This window comes from Triticum dicoccoides, chromosome 3B (genome assembly GCF_002162155.2).
Source record: "Triticum dicoccoides isolate Atlit2015 ecotype Zavitan chromosome 3B, WEW_v2.0, whole genome shotgun sequence".
Lineage (NCBI taxonomy): Eukaryota > Viridiplantae > Streptophyta > Magnoliopsida > Poales > Poaceae > Triticum > Triticum dicoccoides.
The window spans coordinates 785,548,824-785,558,831 of NC_041385.1; the positions used below are offsets into that span (position 1 = coordinate 785,548,824).

A 10,008-nucleotide genomic window follows, 5' to 3' on the forward strand; every position below is an offset into this window, starting at 1 on the left:
CCCTCCTCCGCGCCCCCGTACCCCCGCGCCGCCTCCCCGAGCGAGGCGGCCGGGGGCCCTTCCTCCGCGCACCTCCAGCCCCTCCCCGTGCCCATCCCTCCTCCCGCCGCCGTCAGCCTACGCCGCCGGTCCTCGGCCGCGTGATGCTGGCGGCGGTGGGCTTGCCCTTCCCTGCACGCAGTCCTCCCCTGCTCGGGCGGTGATGGCCGGCGGCGGTGCGCCTCGGCCGGTGGCGGTCCGGCATCCTAGTGTGGAGGCCGGCGGTGCTCGCTGTGGTGGTGCCGCCTCTTGGCGGTAGGGTGGTCCGGTGGTGCTGGTCGGTCGGGGGCGCGTCCCCGGCCCAGATCTGGGCCCGTAGGGTCCCTTCCGGGTCCTTGCGGGTCGGCTCCGGCGCGACCGCGACGCTCTCTGTATGGGGAGGCAGGGGAGCGCCTTGGACTGGGACAGCGACGCCAACGGCGTACCAGCTGTTGCGCGGAGGCGGGAGCTGTCCGGGTCTTTGAGGGCCCGGCCGGGCCTGTGGGGCCACGGGCTCGGTAGGCTCCTGCCATGGCGTCCGGTCGGCTACCGTCGTGAACGGTGGAGGTGGGGCCCTCCCGTATGCCGACGGTGTTGTTGCCCTAGTCCCGGCTCCTCTTCTCTGTTGTGCAGACCATCTTCGCGGTGCCGTGGTGAGACAACGTGAAAGCTTCGTGTCCATGTTGGCGCAGGGTGGTGGTCGGTCTGGTGGCGAGCTCCGGAGTGCCTGAGGTAGAGGCTGGGATCGGGAGAAATCTCTGTTGGCTTGGCCGACACCGACACGGTGGCACCCTCAGGTTCCACCGGACCTTCCTTGGAGGGCATCGAGGATACCCTTCCTCTCTCCTCGCCGTGTACCGGGGGAAACCCTTGGCAGCAGCGTCGTCATCGTCGCGTCCCTTCTTGGAGGTGTTGTTGGGTACCGGCACTTCGGAGTCTCGGGGCTTGGTGGGCGATCTCCGGTGGACGCAGCGGTCACGAGGCTTCGTCGTTTTTGTCGATCTGCCGTTATCGGCATTTGTTTCTTTTCTTTTTTTCTCTTTCCTTTCTTTTGGGCGTGTTTGTGCTGCTTCCGCTCCAGCCCCTATCGTCGGTTGTATCGGTTGGTTGCTTTGTAATACAAAGCGGGGGGGCTGCCTCCTCTGCTCTAATGTCAACTATTCAAGCCTGGAGCTAGATATGTTCATCAGTGGATGCTTGAATGCATGTGTTTTAGAACTGTTGACCCAACGTGGATGCGATCACGATTAGAAGTCAGTCATCTCGTTTACTTTTACCTGCACCAATTAAGGCACTAATTATTCTAAGCCTCCACCTGCAGTTGAGACATGACTTCGTCAACAACTCCACCAACACCACCAACATGCATGGCCGGAAGCACCACTATAAATATTCGTTGATATTTGGCTTAGAACTCATCTCATTTTGCAAGAGTACACACGTCCATAAAACACACACGATGGTAGGCACAAAGCTAGTAGCCCTCGGCTATGTTGTCCTCTTGAGCATTGGACTAGCCAATGCTGCAAGGGTGGTTAGATTCGGCAGTGGAAGCGCCACGGGAACGGGAGCGGGAGGAGGAGAGGGTGGGGGAACTGTGAGTGGTGGTGGCTCAGGTGCTGGGAGTGGAACTGGGTCTGGCGTGAGTTCTAGTAGTGGTAGCCATGCAAGCGGTGGAGGTGGAGGTGGCGGCAGAGGCGGTGGCCAAAATGGTGGAACTGGATATGGTAGCGGGTCCGGCTCTGGCTCCGGTTCTAGTCAATATAGTCAAGAATCTTCATATCCTTACGGTGGTGGCTATGGTGGATATACTAGTGCTGGCGGTGCCGGTGGTGGCGGTGGTGGAGGGAAAGCTAGTGGTTATCAAGGATCTAGTGGATATGGGGCTGGTAGTGGCACTGGTTCTGGCTCAGCTACAGCTACTAACAATTGGTATAGACAAGGTAGTACAAATGCAGATGCTGGTGGAAACGGTGTTGGCAATGGCGGAGGAAGAAATGGTGGGAGTGGTGCAGGCAAAGGTGCTGGATCTTGGTATGGCAATGCCAACCCCTAGTCCTCTTCATGTGAGGAATCTAAGAAAATGGAGCCCAACCTACTGTACTGTGTCAAATTGATAGCTTTGACTCTTTTTTCATTTATTTCTTATCATCTTACATATTATCAAATAAGGGCTTCACTGTTCTAGTGGAAAATGTACTAGTGTTCGTGATATATTACAAGAATGTTACATGGCAATGTATCACTATTAAGTTATATACCATCGTTTTGGCCAATTCACTTGCAATGTAAGCTTTTTGCCCGTGTTATGGTGATGTAACATAAGTTGCTCACTTATGGTTAAGTACCAAAAAATATCATTTTAATGATACATGACATTTCACAAACGGCGTCAGTCATATAACACATAACTCACATCCACCACTTTGGTTTTGCATAAACTTCTCTTGCTGGGTAGTGCTTCTAGGGAGTTCCAAGGCTAGGAACCCGCATCGTGAGACCACACCCCAATATCCTTCACATCCTCGGTCACACACACATTGCTATGAGAGAGTGGTGATCATCACAAGCCGTACTAGGTCACACCTATCATGACTTTGTGCCATGAAGTCATGAATGATGGGAAGGTGCATGGTCTAATTTTCTTTTATTCATATTTTTATTGCACTTTCAGTTTTTTTGCATGATCCACTTGTTAGATTAGAAAGTTAGCTTTACAACTTTGGAACTTCAATTATATCGATCACAATGGCGGAAATTGTTATTCGAATGTTGATCTTTCCTTTTTTTTTTTGAATGGACATATCTTCTAAAGTTATGGTTGTCCAAAGTTCCTTTCTTTTGGGGTCAAAGTCGTTACTTCTTTTTATGAAGTCATGTATTATTTTTTAAAGCTTGTACGGTTTTTGACAGTTGTGGCTGTTCTTACACTTTCCAAAATTTGATTTCCACTCAAGATGCAAAGTTTGTTCTCCAGTCTCCAATAGTTTTTGTTGAAATGTCTAGGGGCACAGAATAATTTTTCTACAAAACTATTTTTTTTTGCCAAAACAAGGGGTTTCATTTATTTATAATAATGTATTTACAATCCTTCAGAAGGAGTAGCAGACGGTACATCTAGGATCCAGATGGATTTGTTTGCACTCCTAGCAGCTACCTACGCGAGAGCACGAGCAACCTTATTTGCTACTCCATCCGTCCCAAAATAAATGTCCCAAGCTTAGTACAACTTTGTATTAGGGCTAGTACAAACACTAGTAGAAAAAGGGTCAAATGTGAAGCACATTAGTGCCGGTTTGATTTTGAGCCGACACTAATGTGTCCATTAGTGCCGGTTCCAACGGCTGACCAGCCGCTCTCATTAGCACCGGTTCGTGGCAAACCTTTAGCACCGGTTCGTGCCACGAACCGGTACTAAAGAGAGTGGTGGCAGGAAGTTGTCAGTCTGGGGCCCCTCCAGCACCTTTAGTACCGGTTTGTGTTACGAACCGGTACTAAAGATCGTCCTACATAAACCCTTCGTCCACCCGAGCTCGCTTTGTTCTTCCCCTTTCCCCTATCCTCCTCTGTTCTTCCCCTCTCTTCCTCGAGCTCATCACACATTTTGCCCAACAATTGTCAATATTTGAAGGCCCCCATCCATTCAAATGATCACAAAGGTTAGCAACTTTGTCCTTTCATCTCTCATTGCTAGATTAGCTCTTGCAATGCTTTGTATAGTGATTAATTTGTGAGTTTAGTAATTTGGGAGGAATTATATGTGCTAGTATTTGATTTATATGCAATTTGAGGTCAAAAATAACACTTAGTTTGCATATGTAGGTGTGGTTTACTTAGTGCCTTCTAAATCTCCGTCGTAAACACCATCGATCGCCCGTACCATCCCGTCGCTGGCACCACCTTGTGGTGAGGCTCTTGTTCATGAATGTTTTACATTACCAAATTGATGTTTGTGTGATTTGGATATATAGTTACTCGTATAATTATCTTACCCGTACGTTGTTTGTTATACATAGTGCCGTGGTTTCTCCGTGCCTCGTCCAAACATTATAGTGTGGCATGAAACCCTTGTAAAGCAGGTGGGTGTGAAGGATTTTCCAGTCAGAGTAAGACTTCGTATTCCCACATATAGGGCATGGACAACACATAAAACCATTCTGCTTGTTTGCCTCAGCCACTTCAAGAAATTCATGCATGCCCTTAATGTACTCGGAGGTGTGTCTTGAACTGTACATCCATTGCCGGTTCATCTGCGTGCATTATATATAATTAAGTGTGTCAAAAATCATTACAGAACATCATGAATAGATAATTAAGTGACCAAATTAATAGAAGTTCATCATCACATTAAAACCAAAGTACATACATAGTTCTCATCTAACAACATAAAGCTCTGCAGAGCATCTAAATTAATTAAACCATACACTGAAACTATGTAAAACATTTCAACGCGAAAACAAATGCGATCATAATCGCAACCAATGTAACAACTGATCCAACGGCATAATGATACCAAGCCTCGGTATGAATGGCATATTTTCTAATCTTTCTAATCTTCAAGCGCATTGCATCCATCTTGATCTTGTGATCATCGACGACATCCGCAACATGCAACTCCAATATCATCTTCTCCTCCTCAATTTTTCTAATTTTTTCCTTCAACAAATTGTTTTCTTCTACAACTAAATTTAACCTCTCGACAATAGGGTCGGTTGGAATTTCCGGTTCAACAACCTCCTAGATAAATAAAATCTATGTCACGTTGGTCGGCATAATTGTCATAAACAATAGATGAAACAATAGTTATGAAAAGATAATATATACCACATCCGAATCATAGACATTACGAGGACCGACGGGGGCGGATACCAAAACCATCGCACTATATAAGATGCAATAATAAAAGTAAGAAAATTATACAAGTATCTATATAAACATACAAGTAAGAATTTTTTTTCCTTTCAAAAAGAAGATAAGAACAAGAGGCTCACCACAGTGGTGCCGGCGACGAGATCGGCGCGGGCGATAGACGGCGGTGAAGACGGGGACGGGACTTGACGGACCGCTAAACCTAGACAAATATTGAGGAAAATGGAGCTTGGAGGTGGAGCTTGGAGAGGAGAAAGCTTAAGTAGTGTGCCTCGGACATTCCATCGAACACCTCGTGTGCATAGGAGGTGAGCTAGAGCACCACAAAGCTCTCCCCTAGCCGGCCACGAAAAACAGAGCACTAGGAGTGCTCTCCTCGTGGGCGAGGGGTATATATAGGCAACTAATTGGTCCCGGTTCGTGCCCCGAACCGGGACTAAAGGCAGCCTTTGGTCCCGGTTCAAGCCACCAATCGGAACCAATGGTGGTGGGCTAGGAGCGGGGCGCATTGGTCCCGGTTCGTCCCACGAACCGGGACCAATAGGTCCAGCCGAACCGGGACCAATGGCACACGTGGCCCGGCCGGCCCCCGGGGCTCACGAACCGGGTCCAATGCTCCCATTGGTCTCGGTTCTGGATTGAACCGGGACTAATGGGTTGATCCGGCCTGGACCATTGCCCCCTTTTCTACTAGTGCGCGCATTCGCGCGGCTAGATTTTTAACTTGTAACTAATTTGTTCATTACTTTCATATGAATATGCCACATAGCATGTTGGTATATTAAGAAAATAAATGATAAATGGACACTATTTTCATTGACAATCAAAATATCATGAATATATTAGCAGCTAATATTCGAAAGTTAGGCAACACACATTCTTCTCGCTCTCGGTCTATTTTACATTCATCGTCGATTTGCAATGACCTCAAAGGAGGCATAAGTCTTTTTGAATATTTTCAATATATAAATAAACTCCAACATTGGAATAAATATAAATATGAATTTCTTACATCCTATTATAGGTTTTCGTCCTCCGCAGGACTCAACATTACCGGCATGGTGGCTCGTGCACTTGTGGCCGTAAATTTATTACATATTGTTGTACATAGTTTTTTTGTCAATAATTAGTAGTGTTACTTAGCTTGATTATATTCATCTATACATTGTCCATAAGGAAGTTCTGCAAAATTAAATTCCAGGGAGACGTGTTACTTAGCTAGATATAATCATTTTCAGGCTTTTGTTCACGGCACTACTATTTTAATATCCTTATCAAAATCATACTTATATTTCTATTGAGTCTTTACTAAATATTTTACTACCACATATGCCTTTCAATTAGTAGTGTTCTTTTGTTACATGAAGAAATTGCAAGGTGCCATCACTGTGGATTATTTAACCAAACTTAGAGAATAAATTTTATCATGACATATAAGTAACTTTTTTGTTGCATTCTTGCTTGCGGGTGCTTGCGGGGAAAACCATATTCAGATGTTATTTTATGGCATTCAAATAAGATTGATTCTCATAATCTATATAAAATCGATTAGACTGGTTACTTGGTTAACTGGTGCCATCCGCAATTATGGTATTGCATGCACTTCATGCAATATGAATTGCTTCCGATTGATTTTCATCATAGCTGATTTGGCTACTGATACACATATAACTTTTAGTTCTAGTTTTTAATCTCAACTATCGGAATTAGGACCCATCATATAATAAACATAAAGAATTATTTATGTTCTCTCAATTAATATCGTATCTTCATGAGGTCAACACTCTGAATCAATATGATATACTTGGATCCTGTGGATATGCCTCATGATGTGTCTTTCTGGCTATAGAACATCACATAGTTATTTATAGTTTTCAAATAAGAATATTATTTTTGGCACTTCTTCAGGTTCACGTATTTTGTGTATCAGCTGTCCATACAATTTTTGTTGCTGATAAGATCCTATTGTACAAATATTTCATTATTAAACAAAAGTATATTGAGAATTTGCTTCCCCGAAACTCTATGCTACGTGCGTACACATGCACTCTTTTTTATCTGGGTAGAGAAAGTATGTTATCGCCCATGGGTAGAGAAAGTTTTTTTTGTGTGACTTAGAAAAAGTTTCTTATTCCACGTGAAGCACTAATGTAGTCGTTCAGATTGATTACTTTCATAAAATCATATACCAATTTTTTGGCTGAGATCAGAAATGATGTCACTAAAAGTAGTATTATGATCTGACGCTTTTCCCCTCAAAAGCAGAAAAAAAATAAGATTGGACTCTTGTTTTTTTTCAGGCCACTTTGACTTGTTATAGTTGGAAGCCGTGCCTATTTTAGCTGTTGGGTAGCCATGCTGCATTTACGGGAGCGGGCAGCCTTGCTTTATAATCCCCAGCACACGTTCACGTTTTTTTGACAACTAACACACGCTCACTTCTAATTGTCTAGGGCAGTGTTTTAATAGAAAAAACATATAACTTGATCGGAAGTTGTGATCGGACTGTTGTTTTTCTGGGTGGCGTTCGGACTCTTTATACTTGGCAGCTGTGTCTTTTTCTAGCTTTTTGGGAGTCGTACTTTTTTAGGCAGATGGCAGCATTGGTTTACAATCCCAACGAACGTACAATTTCAATTGTCTAGGAGAGACTTTTGTAATAGAAAAACTTATGACTTGCACGAAAGATGTGCTGATTTATTTGTGCGTGTCATGCCAAATTGTTTTGACGCACCTATATTTATATGTAACACTACATGTATTAAATCTTAACCGTTAATATATAAAATTGATGGTCAAAATAATTTAATCTATGTGGATGAACGTGAAGGCTTGTTTAACTTCTGTGTTTACAATCCCAACGAACGTACAATTTCAATTGTCTTGGAGAGACTTTTGTAATAGAAAAACTTATGACTTGCACGAAAGATGTGCTGATTTATTTGTACGTGTCATGCCAAATTGTTTTGACGCACCTATATTTGTATGTAACGCTACATGTATTAAATCTTAACCTTTAATATATAAAATTAATGGTCAAAATAATTTAATCTATGTGGATGAACGTGAAGGCTTGCTTGACTTCTGTAATATATATATATAATAGATCATCCAACAATGTTCGCTGCTCTAAACAACCAATTAACCATGGGTTTCTTCTTCCCGGGGAAGGTTTTATGGCATCTTGGGATGGCTCTCTTGTGAAAAAACCATGCAGTATTCTGCATTTTTCTACCATGGTTGGTACCGGATTATAAATTATGAGTTTGTATATGATTTCACATGCTAGCTTGTAAAAGTTGTGGGTGGAGCCTGAGTCGATCAGGGCGAGGAGAGAGACACCCCCGAGGGTGATATGCATCTGCATTGTCTCGCTCGTGCGCACGACGGAGATTGCGCCAGGTCGAGGAGAAAGATGTGCTGGCACACGCGGTTGTGGCCCCTGCCATACTTCTCATTACAATTGAAGCATAGGCCCAGGCGACGGCGTTCCTCCATCTCCGCCTGTGACAGGCGTTTGATTTGGCGCCCTTCCGGCAGACTGGGGGCATGCTGGGGTGCGGCTGGTGGAGCCGGGGCGGGGGGCGCAATGCGTGGTACGGGCACCGGCAGGATGCCCTTCTGCTGAAAACACATCGGTGGCGCGGAGGCGAGCGCGCACTGGTCGCGCAGCTCCAATTTGCGGGCGAGGCTCATGGCTACGGCGAGGGACTGCGGGTTGTGGATTTCCACGTCAAGGCTGAGGGGTGGCTGGAGTCCCGCGGTGAAGATCTGAACCTTCTGTGTCTCGGATAAGATGCCTGCCCGGGGAAGGAGCGCCTCAAACCGCTCCTGGAAGTCGACGACGGACGTCGTGCAGTTGCACGCCATTAGTTCGCCCAGCGGGTTAGCGCGCAGAGGTGGCCCGAAGCGGAGATTGAGCAGCTCGGTGAAGCGGCGCCACGGAGGCGTGCCCTCGTCGCGCTGGACCTGCATATACCACAGTTGGGCAGTACCCTCGAGATTGTATGACGCCATGCACACTTTCTCCTCCTCGGCGATCCGTTGTTGATGGAAGAAGGACTCGCATCTGTTGATGAATGCGAGAGGATCAGACTTGCCGTCGAACTTGGGGAGGTCCATCTTCTGAAACCGGGGCGGTCGATCATTGTGGTGCTGCCCATCGTGGGCTCCGTCAGCGCTCGACGAGGAGGCGGACTTGTCCTTCTGGAGTGCGGCGACGGACGTCTGCAGGGACGCCACCGTTGCAGTCAAGGCCTCGATCATCTTGGCCAGATCAGCGGTGGTTGGTTCTGCCATGCCGGAAGTGACTGAGGTGGCGGCGGATGGTGGCGATGGAGGTGTGCTTGGCGCGGACGCAACGGTGGAGGCGGCCTGCGGATGGAGCGCGGACAAGCAAGAGGATCGCTTGGAACCCGATACCAAGTTGTCAAGGACCTCGGTGCCCAAGACAGCAGGACCTCGACTACGTAGTTCGTAGTCTCGGTTGATAAGAGCGCTAGGGTTTTTGCCTAACTGCTCAATGGTGCAGGAGAAGAGATTAGGAGTAGAGGAAGAGGTAGGAGATAATGTTTCTTGCTTGCGTTAAAGGGTGCAGATTACAGGATATATAAAGGCCTTATGGGCTTCTAACAAACTAGGAAACTAACTACTCCTGGATTCTAGGAACCAACGTAGGATCAGAACAAACTAGGAAACTAACTACTCCTGGACTCGTAGGATCAGGACTCCTTGGCCCGATCATGCCTCGCCAGCTGTGGCCGCCGGCTGCTGCTCCTGGGCGCGCGACCCGCGCCTGTACGTAGCACCCCACATGACATTATGCCTCTGACCAGAACCAGGGACCCAACGGGCAGACGCTCGCAGGCAAAGGCAGGAGAAGAAACACCCAAAGCGCCGGCAACACCACAGAGATCACAAGGGTTGACAACAACAAACCAATTAACATAACAACTCCGTCTCAAGGGATTACTTCTTTTATTTTATCTTTTTCGTGAATATGCAATTAACGAAACAACTCTGTATTTCTTAATCCTCTAACTCAATGTCTCACACCTTCGTTCCTTCATTCTGCTTATACAAGGGCAGTACTCCAAAGCGCCCTTGTTATCCTTGCAGGTG

At 46.3% G+C, this 10,008-nt stretch overlaps 1 protein-coding gene across 1 annotated transcript; it reads left to right on the forward strand.

Moving 5' to 3' along the window:
• The first annotated feature begins 1,477 nt into the window (after window positions 1–1,477).
• On the forward strand, window positions 1,478–2,294 carry LOC119282237 (putative glycine-rich cell wall structural protein 1). Its single transcript, XM_037562537.1, has one exon. It carries the CDS (start codon window positions 1,478–1,480, stop codon window positions 2,072–2,074), a length of 597 nt encoding a protein of 198 aa, XP_037418434.1. The 3' UTR covers window positions 2,075–2,294.
• The last annotated feature ends 7,714 nt before the right edge of the window (window positions 2,295–10,008 follow it).

Coding starts and splice junctions, on each gene's coding strand:
- LOC119282237 (XM_037562537.1), top strand. CDS start 1,478: ATGGTAGGCACAAAGCTAGTAGCCCTCGGCTATGTTGTCCTCTTGAGC.